The following is a 13,684-nucleotide window of genomic DNA, read 5'->3' as shown; positions in this document are numbered from 1 at the left end:
GTCCATAAGAAATAAGAGGTAACATAGAAATTTAGTTGTTTTAGACTTCATGTTAACATGTATTTATAAATTAACATGCATTGATAAACAACAATTAGAGGTTGGTTAAGATGGTAATGAGAGTTATTCTCCAAACTTGAGGTCTTGTGTTCGAACCTCATTGTATTGATTTTTAATTGTCAACAACATCCCATAAACTTGGTGAGTGAATGACGTGGCGTAAACAGGAGAGTTCTACGTGGCACATAAACATTTTTCGCAACGCCTTTTAATATATTAGTATAAATGTTATTCATTTAATTCACATTTTTTTCTACTTTATTACGAAAATGCTATACAAAGTACTCCGTACTTACTATTACAAATTCACAATAGTTGTTTTTCAATTTCGTGTAACGTGGTACAAATCACATGAGAGAGAAGAATAGTCTTATAAATAAGGGAACTCCCAAATAACCTTTTGGTGGAGGCAGGCTACATCATTGTCCACCAGTGACAAAAAGACTCCATACCCAGGGCAAAATGGTATTTTCGCTACATGAGTTGAAAAGTCAAACAAATTACTAAATATCGGCAATATGACAGTAATTGATACAACAATGACTGTATTTTAATACAACAATGACAATATTTATGTAAACGATGATAATACTTATATAACACTTGTATACATACTTTTATCCATTCATTTAATTTGCAACACTTTTATCCATTCATTTAAGTGGTCCATTTACTTTTTTCTATTTCATTACACTTGTATACATAATTTCCTTTTTTTGGGTGATTGTTTTTTTTTTTTGGCAAATAATAATAAGCTTTATTTACCAAGTAATCAGAGTATTAACAAACTCTGAAAACACCAACTGTCCACCAGAACAACAGAAGCAACAAGCTAACCAACACAAGCTAGCTAAGGCAAACAGAAGCCACTACTGACATCTACACTCAACATTAAACATAATGTTGCTAACAACAGTTTTGACTGGATCAACATGATCCCTAAACACCTTAGAGTTTATTTGCAACCAGATACAGTACACTGACTCAATGAAAGCTATATTATACTTGCAAGCCTTCTTCTGTTTACTTCTGCTTTTCTTCACTGCAATCTGTACTTCATCATGCCAAGGCAACACAGTTCTAGTCACACCTAGATAAAGCAGAACCTGTCTCCAAATCTCCTTAGAATAAGTACAAGAGAAGAACAAGTGCTCCAAGCTTTCACTTTCCAACTGACACAGGCCACAAGTACCATCAATATTCAGCTGCCATCTTATCAATCTGTCTTTTTTGGCTGATTGTGACAGTATTTTAATACAACAATGACAGTATATGTATAACAATGACAATACTTATATTACCGATGACAGTATATAACAAGTTAGCAACACTTGTACACATTTATTTATGTGTGGGCCATCTTTCCAACTTTTTTTTTTAAGGGTGGGTATGGATTTTTTTTGTCGCTGGTGGACAACGATGTAGCATGCCTCCTTTTGGTGTGCCCCTATAGAATATATTATAATATCCTCAACGACAATTAGAATTATTCAATAGCATTAAATAAATAAGGCAAATTTGGCAAGTACTACGTACAACCTAATAAAGTTCTATATTTGACAATTACAACCTCAAACTTCTATTTATGCCCATTACAACTTCAAACTTCTAATTTTGCCAATTACAACCTTAAACTTATACATCCTTTTTAAATTACAACTCGAAGCCTTTTTTCAGGCAAATAACCCCAGAATATGATGTCATAATGTTATTAAAAAAACAATTACATAATAGCTATAAAAAAAACACTTAATTCTTATTTTTCGATTTATTTTGTTTTAATTTCTATATTTCGATTTAATTTTTTTTATAGAAATTATGTACGGAGTAATTTTTTTTAATAACATTATGACTATATCTTCCGGTAAAGTTTATCGGAAATTGACTTTGGGTTGTAATTTAAAATGATTTTATAAGTTTAAGGTTGTTAAAATTAGAAGTTTGAGCTTGTAATTTGCAAATATAAACATATATCCTACAAATTAGAAAACTAATCTTTATACAAATATGTATACGAATGTATTTTTAATGTTTACACATGTTTGTACAAAATTAAACTTTATGCGACACATTTTATTAAAATTAGCAAATTAGTTGTCAGTTTGCATCGTGTGCATGTAATACTATTATGTTTATTTTTGTACTTTGATATTACAATTTAGATTTTTTTGTCATTTAAGAGCATGCGTATTATAATATTGCACTATTTGAATATTTTTAATATAAATGATACTTAACATTTATTACAGAGTAGTTTTTTTATTTTCGCATATATCACGTGCATATAAGAAAAATAGTCCTATAAATAAACTAGGGAGTACACCACCGAAATACGGCGTACTTTTGACAACTTCTGGCCTGAACTACTGTCTCTCTCTTCTACCAACGTCAGTCAGTATTCAACAACACCAACCATGAACACCTGCGCTTCTCTTCCAGCCTCAAGCTACAAACTTCATTTCCGCTCAATTTCCCCTTCCCTAAACCCTAATTTCCACTTCTTCTCCAATCCTTCTCTCTCCTCCGCTCAATTTGCTCCACCTTCCATCAATAGACGCTCGATTTTCTCTCCCTTTCTCGCCGGCGTTCCTTTCTCCGTTCGTCCTGCAGTCAGGCCCAGTAATGGATATCCGCCGTTACTTTCCGGTAAATCTAGGGTTTCTTCCGATGATTCTCACTTCCTCGCCGAAGGCGGAGGAGGGGAGGGAATGGAAGCGCCGAGTTTTCTGGAATTCTTGACGTCTGAGAGAGTGAAAGTGGTGATGATGCTAGCGTTGGCTCTTGCTCTCTGTAATGCTGATCGTGTTGTTATGTCCGTCGCCATTGTCCCTCTTTCTCAATCGCATGGTTGGAGCCGAGCATTTGCTGGCGTTGTTCAGGTCTATGTTCTTTGATTGCTCGAATGTTAATCTTTGCAATTAAAGCTTTCAGAATTTATTTTGACTGCTTAAATTTATAACACTTCTTCAGGTTTCAATTGTTTGATTAATTCTTGTGCAAGCAGTGTAACATACATGAATTAATAGCTACTTGAAATTGCTTTCAGTCGTGACGTAATTGAACATTGTTTATGAAGTTTTATGCGTTGACTGAACCTTCTTTGTCAAACTTTGTCCAGTTACTAAGCATTTAGCAGTTCCTAGATTTGCGTTTGAATTTGTTTTGTTGCTCATTTGGTTATTAGTTGGGGGTTCTAGCTCCTAATGATACCACTTTCATGGAAGAGAATTTGAGTTCAGTTAGGGATTGAGAACTTCAGGATTCAACTGCAAAATTATGGAGACTTGGACTGATATAGCAATTCTTTATCGAAGAAATTGAGTAATTTTCTGTTCAGGAGAATGGATGTATGGTAGAATGCCCTTTGTCCCTTACATCACTCTTATATCCACTGTCTTCTCATCATAAAAGAAAATTTGCTTATGTGCCCGAAGATATAATTTTGTGGGCCAATCAGTGAGAATGACGAGGCTTGTGTCTTGCCAGATATTTTTTTGACTTGTTAACCCTTACAAGGAGCTAGGGAATAGCAGTTTGTAACGGATTTTTATAAATTCATTAACTGATTTAATGCACGACTAGCATGATATCATTAGCTTAGGATGGAAGTTTGAGTAGAAGTAAAAAGATCTATTTCTTGTTTCTGCTGCTGCTGATTCATGTTGTTGTTGATGGCAGTCATCTTTCTTGTGGGGGTACCTTATATCACCAATAGCTGGTGGGGCTCTAGTGGATTATTATGGCGGTAAAGCTGTCATGGGATGGGGTGTTGCTTTGTGGTCTTTTGCTACGTTTCTTACTCCGTGGGCAGCTGAAAAGTCTCTCTGGGCTCTGCTTGCCATGCGAGCTATGCTTGGCATTGCAGAAGGTGTAGCTCTTCCTTCGATGAACAACATGATATCAAAGTATGGATACCATGTCTATTTTCCGAACTTATTTACTGAACATTCTGATTCGGCAACCAACTTTATGTTTTCTTTTTTGTTTTTTCCTTGTTTGTGGCTTTCTGCACTGAATAATGCATTTCTGAGTAGTTTTCTGAACGTCTCTGTTTGAACCTAATTTTTTACTAGATGGTTTCCTCAAGCAGAACGAGCAAGAGCTGTTGGAATAGCAATGGCTGGATTTCAGCTTGGAAGTGCTATTGGACTAGTGCTTTCTCCCATTCTTATGTCTAACGCTGGTGTTTTTGGACCATTTGTTATATTCGGGTTGTTTGGATTTCTCTGGGTTGTGGTATGGCTGTCTGCTACATCCAGTATTCCAGAAAGAAGCCCTCAGATCTCTGCGTATGAATTAAAGTACATACTAACGAAGAGGCAGCAGGCTTCTCCATCCATCGCCGGGAAGACGCACAAAGCTAAAGTGATCCCACCTTTCAAGCGGCTGCTCTCTAAGCTTCCTACTTGGTCACTTATGGTTGCTAATGCTATGCATAGTTGGGTAATGATCTAGATCTGATCCACTCATCTTGACATTATCATGTCATGTATTCCTCTACCTACTTATATAGCAAAAAATAATTTTCTACCTCATTAAGGCGCTTTATTTTTTTTTCTCTTGTGCAGGGCTTCTTTGTTATTCTTTCCTGGATGCCTTTATATTTTAACAGTGTGAGTATCAACTTTTTATCTTTCTATGTGTGAAGTCGCATATGTGATACGGAGTATGATTTTTCTTTGAGTGGTTATTTTAATGTGTGTTGCAGGTATATCATGTTGATCTTAGACAAGCAGCGTGGTTCAGTGCTGTTCCATGGAGTATGATGGCGCTTGTGGGATATTTTGGAGGTGCTTGGTCAGATATGTTGATCCAGCGTGGTGTCAGTGTCACTTTGACCCGAAAAATCATGCAGGTCGGTGCTTATTTATTTCTGCATTTCAATCACTTTGTATGATAGGCCTCCTATCACTTGATGTATCTCTATTCTATAAGGGAACTCCTGATAATGACCTTTTGGTGTCGCCCTATAGAATAGTCAATAGTACCCTCACTCACAATTCAAATTGTAGTATATAAAAGAACATTAATACCCTGTACTAATTAATGCCAAGATTTAGGAAAAGTGTGATGCAAATTTTACCTATGTTGCTTTCCTAAGAAAAGCAATCCGATTGGACAAAAAAAGTCAACGCAAGAATATTTAGTCGCAAAAATTATTAGGAATAAAATATGCAAATATTACATGTAGACATGTGCGTTCACTTTTTCTTTAGTTGATCTTTGTAAATAATTATTTTTACCTGTTGTTTGTGGTGATTAGTTCTAATAACAAAATTATAATTTATAATTTTTATATAAGACTAGTTATTTTATAAATTGAGTGCCTATCCTTTCTTCTTGTCTAGTTGATTTAGTCCTTTGAGACCATGCTTCTTAACTTTATATGAGTAGCGGAGTAGGCGCCACCCAGTTTGAGAATTTATAAATGTGAAGTGTACAAAACTACAAATATGCAAATCAAAGCAATTAATACAAAAACCATGCTTTCTATCAACTCTCTATTAAGGGAGGATTTGGTGCTCATAAATAGTCATTGGTTTTGAATTGTATGTTCAATGAGCTAAAGGGAATTTTTTTTTGTGGTCAACTAACTACGCAACTTGATTTTAAACTTTTGGTGTTATTTTCCTGCACTTGTAGAATACCCTGTGCATGACAACAGTAGATTGACCTGTTATATCTTTCTCAAGCTAAGCTTGTTGCTGAGCTATTCCATTAATCCATTTGTTAAAAACATTCCGTTGGTTTGTAGTGTACCATAATTTTGTCTGTTCTACCCCCTTTGTCTTGCCATGCATGTTAAAATTTTCCTCTTCCCTTAAACTGCATATTGAAACCATAAGGTTGTTGAATTTGATGTGAGAATTCCTGTATTCTTTATATTTGCAACGATCCTGTTGTAACTTCTCAATGAAATACCTGTTAGACTCGCCCTATTGTTCTCCTTGTTTCACCTTGTACTTTTAATTATAGTATTAATGGGTTCTCTTAAACTATCTTTGGACAAACCGTAGCATTGATTCTGTTCATTATGTGCAGTCAATAGGATTTATTGGACCTGCCATAGCTCTTGTTGGCCTGACTACAGCAACTAGCCCCTCGATAGCTTCTGCTTGGCTCACATTAGCTGTTGGCCTAAAGTCATTCAGTCATTCTGGTTTCCTAGTCAACATACAGGTTTGTAGCTTCTGAAACGTTAAGTATTACAGTAGGCATTCAGTTTATGTCTTTAGTTTCTACAGAAATCTTATTCTTGCTCTTTTCTGATACCAGGAAATTGCTCCACAATATACTGGCATACTACATGGTAAGTTTATATTTATCTTTCTTTCTTTTGTTTTGGTTTGATGCGTGACTTGGGAATTTCAAGACACGGATGGGAAAACGAGACTAAAATATTTCAATCCGTGAATTTCTGGATTCTAGCTTGATAGAGTTTATATTTGTACAGGGTTGGCGAATACAGCAGGAACTGTTGCTGCAATCCTGGGAACCATTGGCGCCGGTTTTTTTGTTGAACGGTTCGGATCTTTCAGAGGATTTTTATGGCTGACGTCATTCTTGTATATTCTTGCTGCTTTGTTCTATAATTTATTTTCAACCGGAGAGATGGTAGATTTTGATGCATCCAGTAAGTGTCATGCCTTTTATGATTTATTAAGCATGTTTCCATTTTCAACATTCACTATCTCTGTAGAGTTCTGGTGCAGTAGTGCTATGCAATAAAAATAGAATGGTTTAGCTTTTGTGGCATCTTCTGCGCAGTGTATGAAGCAAACAATTCAAATGCTGCACCTGAAAAAATGTAAAATAATTGCTAGGCTAAGTCGATCAATGTGATTATAATACTCTTTTGCCTTCCTCAGAGTAGCAGCAGCTTCACTCAGCACATTGTTAATTTTGTTTTGACAAACTCCATAAATTATTTGAATCGCAGGTTCTTGAACCAGATTCTGTAGGTGCCTGTGGTGATATATAGTATCTGTAAATAACACGGACTTATCATACAATTGAAGAGGTGTATGAAGAATGGAAGAAGTAGGTTCGGCTGCATCTGTTTTCATCCTAGAGCACAAAACGTGTGAATTACTCCTGCTGTAAATTATAAGAAGTTCATCATACATGTATTCATGAGCCACTGTAAAATTCGTTATATCTGTGTAGATAGAACAGAGAGGCTATCAACTGTGACTTTTTGTGTCTTGTAAACTCCCCAGGTCTCTCCACAGTGGAAGACGGTGATTAGTGTTGAGGATTGTACAAATGACCGGCTTTCTGAGGTACTTTGCAAATGGTTAAAAGTTGAATGAAAATATCACTAGTAGCTCTATTCTCTTTCTGTGTGGTTACTACTGATCAAGGAAAGAGATTGTTGAAGCAGAAAACATGTTTATTCAAGAGAGGGCAAAGGCTTCTGGCAGGCTTTCACTGTTGCTATTTTTTTGGGGCCTTGGCAACTTGGTCTCATCCACTTGTGTAGAATGGTCATAAAGAATTATAGAGTATTGCGGTTGTATATGAAATTTATTGACCTTTCAACATCTTTGACTAGCTGGAATTACTCAACTACTTATTGCTAGTTGGCTTTGCAACTCAGGATTGAACTAGTCATTTTATCGCCACATTATTATATAGCATTAAAATAATATCTCTAGCTAATTGTGGAATTAATGCACCAGCAAATCTTTATACTTCATCTTTTAGATCCAAACAGCTTAGTGTTTTGCTGGAGAATTTCTTTTAGCTGGGAATGAAGAAATCGCCTCGGTCTTCACAACGCGATGTTTCGAGCTCAAACTCTCAGCAAGATCATGTTGTTAGTAAATCTATGGTGCAAGACCAGGAAAAGAGGTCTCGTTTATACCAATTTATAAGGAGAATTACCATTAGTTGCACAGCTTTTGGGTCCAAATCAGAAAGGGAAGCCCCTGAACCTGACGAATCTTTTGGAAACAAGAACTCAAATCAGATCCATAGTAACTCCTGTAAGTTCTCAATCACCTTTCTCATTTTCTATGTCTTTACTTTGGCTTACTGTTTTATTTTAGTTCATATTCATTTGATTATAATTATCTAAAAATGATTGTAGTTTTGTTAATTTAAACTGAATTATTGTGGTCAATGCTTTGGAATTGAACCTGTAAAATGATAGTATTTGGAGGATTCTGATTAAGACATGATATCTATGTTCTGTTTCAGCTGGGCTTTCCTCAGGAAGCAGAAATAAAGGTTCATCAAGGCAACCAAATTCTTTTAGTTCGGTGGCAGAATCAGCAAGTGGAGAGGTGTATGGGTCGTTGAATTTTACCCTTCAGGATATCAGGAAAGCTACTAAGAATTTCTCTCAGAATAATGTAATAGGAGATGGCGGTTTCGGGACAGTATACAAAGGCCAGCTGAAGGATGGAACTGTTGTTGCAATAAAACGTGCGAAAAAGGTAAAAATATGACAGGTTTAGTATCTGATGATCAACAAAAAAACTCTTTTGCTCACATTGAATTGCTGGTTGTGTGGCAGGACTTGTATGATAAGCGCAGTGCACAAGAATTCAAGAGCGAAGTCCTGGCCTATTCGAAGATTGAACATCTAAATTTGGTGAAATTCTATGGATATCTGGAGCACCCAGAAGAAAAAATTATCGTTGTTGAATATGTTGACAATGGAACTCTCTTCGACCTTTTACATGGTAAGTCATTTCCTAAATGTCCCTAGGCATATACGTACTTGAAAAGGTTGTTTGATGATGGCTGTTACAAATACAATGCATGGTGAAACATTAGCGTGTTTAGACTTTTGAAAATGAAAATGTCGCATATGCAATGCAATATCTTGTGTGCTCACTACTCAGTGAGAATAATCTTTTTTAAAACCTTCAATCCAAGGGAGCTGACTGTATTTCAATTGCAATGTAGGTAATCGGGGATTAGTGCTTGAGCTTGCTGAACGACTGGATATTGCTATCGACATAGCTCATGCAATCACTTACTTACACAGCTATAATGGTAGGTGCATTTCAAGCTCCAGTTATGCAGTTTATACTTTTGTTGTACTTCGTATTATATTTGGTTACAAACATTTTCTGTTAGATTTTGATATGGAGCCAAAATTTCAAAGCTTGCAACAACTTAATTTTGAACGGACACTCAGATGCTACTATCATATGTATACGGAGTACTTGGTACAACTATACAAGTATATGTAGATACTATTAGTTTTTTAAATTCATGAGAAGTGCAGAAACAATATTAGTCGTTAGTAGTTAGTAGCACTGTCCAGTCCCTGTAGAGTTTTGTATAATTTGAATTATTATTTGGTAAAGGAAGATTGATTGAATGAATCTCTTTTTACGTTGTTCCTGCAATTGACAGATCCTCCAATTATCCACAGAGACATAAAAGCATCAAACATCCTCATAACAGAGAAATTACGAGCAAAAGTAGCAGATTTTGGGCTTGCTCGATTTGTCCCAGATGGTGCAGATGTGACCCACATCTCTACTCAGATCAAAGGGACAGCTGGGTACTTGGATCCTGAATATATGAAGTCTTACCAGTTGACTGAAAAAAGTGATGTCTACTCTTTTGGTATAGTGCTTGTGGAGCTTGTAACAGGGAGACATCCAATTGAGCCTTTTAAAGGGATTAAAGAGAGAATAACCACAAGATGGGTGAGCATCAATCATCCTAACCATTTCTTTTGACTTGTTTCTTAATAGAACAAAAAAGTATTAGGGAAATAATAAATGTGTTTATGCAGGCAATGAACAAGCTAAGAGATGGTATGCCAGTTCTGGCAATGGATCCTAGACTGAACAGAAGTCCAACGTCTATAAAGGTAATTCAGAAAGTTCTAGAACTCGCCAAACAATGTACTGGGCCTGTGAGGCAGTCTAGACCGGCAATGAAAAACTGTGTTGATGCGTTATGGGCTATTAGAAAGGAATTCAAGGAAGGAACTCAGTTGAATTACTCTGCCTCTCATAGATCAGTTGATTTACGTGAAAATGAAGCAAGACAGATACGACAAGAATCTTTGGGGATTGTAGGAGAGACCTACTCTTTTATGTCTGCATAGTATATTCCCTTTTACTGGGTTATGTAAATTTTGAGTTCTCGATATGTAGTATAAGTCCTTTTACCCATTGCAGAATGCAGAAGCTTAAATTAAAGCAGCTATTGATTTTTTGATGTATACAACATTAATTATTGATTGGAAATGTAATTTAATGGTAACAACATCTCCTCCGTGAGAAATGAGTTAGAGAGGATGGTTGGTAACTTCTACGGACTAAGAATTACGGAACGAGGGTCACTCCTAAGTAGTCATTACAAAGAATGGAAGATAAACTTTGGCTAGTCGTAGGGTCTATATACATATTTCCAACATTTGCTATCCAATCTGCTGCTGAATTTGTTTCTCTGAAAACGTGCTTGATTTCCCAAGTGTCAAAAAGGCTTAGGAGATGCTTGATGTCAGCAATGATGTTATGAATTTTCCAAGGACTCGCCCATAATCCTTTAACTGTATTAATGATAAGAAGATTATCGTCTTCTATCTGAATGTGACCAATGTTGAGTCGCCTAACTTCTTGAAGTCCTTTGTGAAGAGCAATAGCTTCAGCCATGAAAGGCTGAGTGTGACCAAGGTTGAAGGTACAAGCTAAGATAGAGATTCCTGTACTATTGCGGATGATAATTCTTGCTGCTGCAGATGAAGATTTACTGGAGCCATCAAAATTGAGTTTGAAGGTACCCATTGGAGGGGGGTACCAACGAACCATGACGGGAGGAGAAGGTGGAGAGGAGTTAGTGGAGGTGTGTGAGGTGAAAGGGGTACCCTTGAGCTGGTGATGGTCTATTTGCAGCCGAGACTGCCATTCATGATAATCCGAATTAGCTTTATGGAAAACTCTGAAGGGGTTAAATGATGCATTATTAAAAATACAACCATTCCTTTCATTACAGAGTGACCATATAAGAAAGGTGAATTTATACAAGGAAATTAAATGGGGTATTTTCTTAGAAGCTTCAGATTTTCAAGAAGATCATGCGAGGTTATGGAATAATCTAGCCATTGTTTAGTTAGTGGGAGGTCCCACATAAATTTGGAAGATGGACATTGAATAAACAAATGGTTTGTAGTTTCAATATAAGTGTTACACAGAGGGCATACATCGAAGGGAAGAATGTTTCGTTTATGTAGCGTCTCTCTGACTGGGATACTATTGTGACATATTTTCCATAGGAAGATAGCTATTTAGGTGGGATATCTAGTTTCCAAATCCAGGTATGGTTCCACAATTGGGGAAGATTATCCAACCCATGCGCTATCCAAGTAGCATACTTAACAGAAAATTCTCCAGATGAGGTGGCACCCCAAATCGGGGTATCTTCTAAGTTAGTCATCGGAATAGGGAGACCTTGGATTTTCATTGCTAAGGACTGGGGAACCGTAGAAGCTAATTTTAGACGGTCCCATTCACGATTGGGAAGTATAAAATCAGCTACGAGCAGGTCGATATTGACATTACTAAAATTCAATTTCAGGTGATTGAGAAGATTATCCTGGATTGCCCAGTTGTCAAGCCAGAAATTAATAGATTTCCCATTCCCAATTTTCCATCGGATTCCTTTGCGCAGGATTTCTCTTTGATTAAGGATATGCCTCCAAATAGAAGAATCTTTCGGTTTAGGCATACACTCGAAAAAAAGTCGTGTTAGAAAGATATTTTTTCCTAATAAGGGAGACCCACAAGCTTTGTTCATTTTGTAAAATCTTCCATTCAAGTTTCGCAAGGAAGGCTTGGTTTAAAGGTCGCGTTTTTCGGAGACCCGAACCCCCCAAATTTTTTAGGTTGACAAATTTTATTCCAAGAGATAAGAGGAGTATGCGTTGAAGTTGGGTTTGCTGTTGGAAATTCTTGTTGGGAAAACAAAAGAAAAGAGTGAAAAGTGTAAAGTGAGAAATGTCCCACATTGTGGTAAAAAACAATTTTTTGATTTTTCTAGGTGGTAAAAACAATTTGTCATAAGTATATATCCTAACACTTATAAAGATTCACACTTTAATTACTATTCACACAATAGTGAATTACCTGTATTGCCCCCATTCCTTCATATTTATTTTTTTGTCTTTTCCTTAAGAATAGCGTACTTACGTTTATAACCTTTGGTTTCTTTCTTTGGGATGACTAGATGAGATCTCCACCTCCGCAACCCCTTTCATTTTCGAACCAAGCTCTCGCGCGTGTATTGCATTTCACAAATTATAATTTTCTTTTTTAAAACATAAATCGTGTTTATTATATTTGACTTTTCTAAAATGTTTTAAGACTTTAAGAAAACATGATTATAGAGTGTGGTAACGATTTTTCTAGGAGTTTTTTTTTTATTCAATGATGGTTAATGTTTGGGACATAGAAATAAATGATAATTGATGTGGAATAAAATACAGTGTGTATGCAATATCAAGGTAATGTGAACACTGTTCAAAAAAAAATTCCCTTGATTGTTAAAACTTCGTTAACAATTAGGTTTCTTGACCAAAATATTTTGGCAGAAGGTAGCATTAGCATAATATGTGGAGGGCAACAAGATTCAAATGCAATCCTTGGATTTTGAGATTGCAGATGCCCGTGAAGAAAATAATTCTCATGCTAAAGCAAGACCATGGATTTCTTCTCAAATGCATGCTCGTACAAACAATGGTGTTTTACCTCCATCTTCTTAGAGCTATAGTATTTCCACTTCCTTTCGAGAAATGGTAGACGCTTAAATTTCAGTATACCACACTCAAGGACGCGACCTTATTACTATAATCACATGCTTTTGCGATTTATTGTTAGTTTTCATTTGACCAGTTGTAAAATTTATGGCCTTTCTCATTGAATATTTTGATTAACACAATGTACTCATAAATTTTTCCTTAGAAACACGTTGCTAATGTTTATTGTAAACATATTATGATTTTGTATTATCAATTATATGCAAATTGAACTTTTTTTTTTTTTAGAATTTACCATAATTTTGTAAATATCGATCTTTTACGCAATATTTCTACAAAATAATTTTGTATACCTTGGGGGATCGTGCGCGCTAGCGCACGGTCCAACAACTAGTAGTATTAAAAAAAAAAGGATGTTACATTTTTGGTAAGAACATTTTAGATTCCAAATTCTACTTATCTCCTCTTCCTCCCATGAGATGAATATTCCCTTTAATAGACTGTCTTACATCTCTATTTTAGGTATCCTTATTTGTTTGTCATGTACCTTATAGTAACTTTTTCCACTTTCTTTTTCTCTATCTCTCTTCTCAAAAGCCCACTTTCTCAACCTTTGTGAACATTTTAAGCTCAAATATAATTAACGCGATGTTTGCTCTATGTGGCGAGGTTTTAGAGACAAAGAGAGTACACATATTCATCTTCTTTATATTTTTCACCAGCAATATAAATAGAAATTTCTCCTATATTAAAAGAAGTAAGTGGTTGATACTCCCTGTCATTTTTTTATAGCCCCATGTCTAAAATTATATTACTAATAGTTGAGTATAAAATTTGCAGATGGATTGAAAAAGTGGATTCATGAGAGAAAACGACAAATAGGTTAAAAAACATACC

General features: G+C 35.8%; 3 protein-coding genes across 3 annotated transcripts; 2 read left to right on the top strand and 1 right to left on the bottom strand.

The window, feature by feature from the left end:
* Window positions 1–929: 929 nt before the first annotated feature.
* LOC130463421 (uncharacterized) lies at window positions 930–1,401 on the bottom strand. The gene is made up of 2 exons (XM_056832550.1): window positions 1,362–1,401; window positions 930–1,294 (listed from the first exon to the last, which is right to left on the bottom strand). Exons 1-2 carry the CDS (start codon window positions 1,399–1,401, stop codon window positions 930–932), a joined length of 405 nt encoding a protein of 134 aa, XP_056688528.1.
* Window positions 1,402–2,388: 987 nt separating this feature from the next.
* LOC110793383 (probable anion transporter 4, chloroplastic) lies at window positions 2,389–7,642 on the top strand. Its single transcript, XM_021998254.2, has 9 exons — window positions 2,389–2,939; window positions 3,739–3,965; window positions 4,134–4,503; window positions 4,629–4,673; window positions 4,769–4,915; window positions 6,103–6,240; window positions 6,337–6,370; window positions 6,515–6,694; window positions 7,001–7,642. Exons 1-9 carry the CDS (start codon window positions 2,475–2,477, stop codon window positions 7,006–7,008), a joined length of 1,614 nt encoding a protein of 537 aa, XP_021853946.2. The 5' UTR covers window positions 2,389–2,474; the 3' UTR covers window positions 7,009–7,642.
* Window positions 7,204–10,326, top strand: LOC110793384 (calmodulin-binding receptor-like cytoplasmic kinase 2). The gene is made up of 7 exons (XM_021998256.2): window positions 7,204–7,343; window positions 7,768–8,048; window positions 8,263–8,501; window positions 8,582–8,750; window positions 8,977–9,066; window positions 9,433–9,731; window positions 9,821–10,326. Exons 2-7 carry the CDS (start codon window positions 7,814–7,816, stop codon window positions 10,136–10,138), a joined length of 1,350 nt encoding a protein of 449 aa, XP_021853948.1. The 5' UTR covers window positions 7,204–7,343; window positions 7,768–7,813; the 3' UTR covers window positions 10,139–10,326.
* The last annotated feature ends 3,358 nt before the right edge of the window (window positions 10,327–13,684 follow it).

This window comes from Spinacia oleracea, chromosome 6, assembly GCF_020520425.1.
Source record: "Spinacia oleracea cultivar Varoflay chromosome 6, BTI_SOV_V1, whole genome shotgun sequence".
Classification (NCBI taxonomy): Eukaryota; Viridiplantae; Streptophyta; class Magnoliopsida; order Caryophyllales; family Amaranthaceae; genus Spinacia; species Spinacia oleracea.
Note: the sequence above shows the minus strand (reverse complement) of the source record. Positions and strands in the feature narration are given on the sequence as shown.

What these genes read in the sequence shown, in the direction of transcription:
- LOC130463421 (XM_056832550.1), bottom strand. Translation starts at nt 1,401, where the DNA reads ATGTGTACAAGTGTTGCTAACTTGTTATATACTGTCATCG. An exon ending in CTTGTTATATACTGTCATCG is followed by an intron (nt 1,295 to 1,361) that starts GTAATATAAGTA and finishes TGTCACAATCAG; the next exon opens with CCAAAAAAGACAGATTGATA.
- LOC110793383 (XM_021998254.2), top strand. Translation starts at nt 2,475, where the DNA reads ATGAACACCTGCGCTTCTCTTCCAGCCTCAAGCTACAAACTTCATTTC. An exon ending in CATTTGCTGGCGTTGTTCAG is followed by an intron (nt 2,940 to 3,738) that starts GTCTATGTTCTT and finishes TGTTGATGGCAG; the next exon opens with TCATCTTTCTTGTGGGGGTA. An exon ending in GTTTCCTAGTCAACATACAG is followed by an intron (nt 6,241 to 6,336) that starts GTTTGTAGCTTC and finishes TTCTGATACCAG; the next exon opens with GAAATTGCTCCACAATATAC.
- LOC110793384 (XM_021998256.2), top strand. Translation starts at nt 7,814, where the DNA reads ATGAAGAAATCGCCTCGGTCTTCACAACGCGATGTTTCGAGCTCAAAC. An exon ending in TCAGATCCATAGTAACTCCT is followed by an intron (nt 8,049 to 8,262) that starts GTAAGTTCTCAA and finishes GTTCTGTTTCAG; the next exon opens with CTGGGCTTTCCTCAGGAAGC. An exon ending in AGAGAATAACCACAAGATGG is followed by an intron (nt 9,732 to 9,820) that starts GTGAGCATCAAT and finishes GTGTTTATGCAG; the next exon opens with GCAATGAACAAGCTAAGAGA.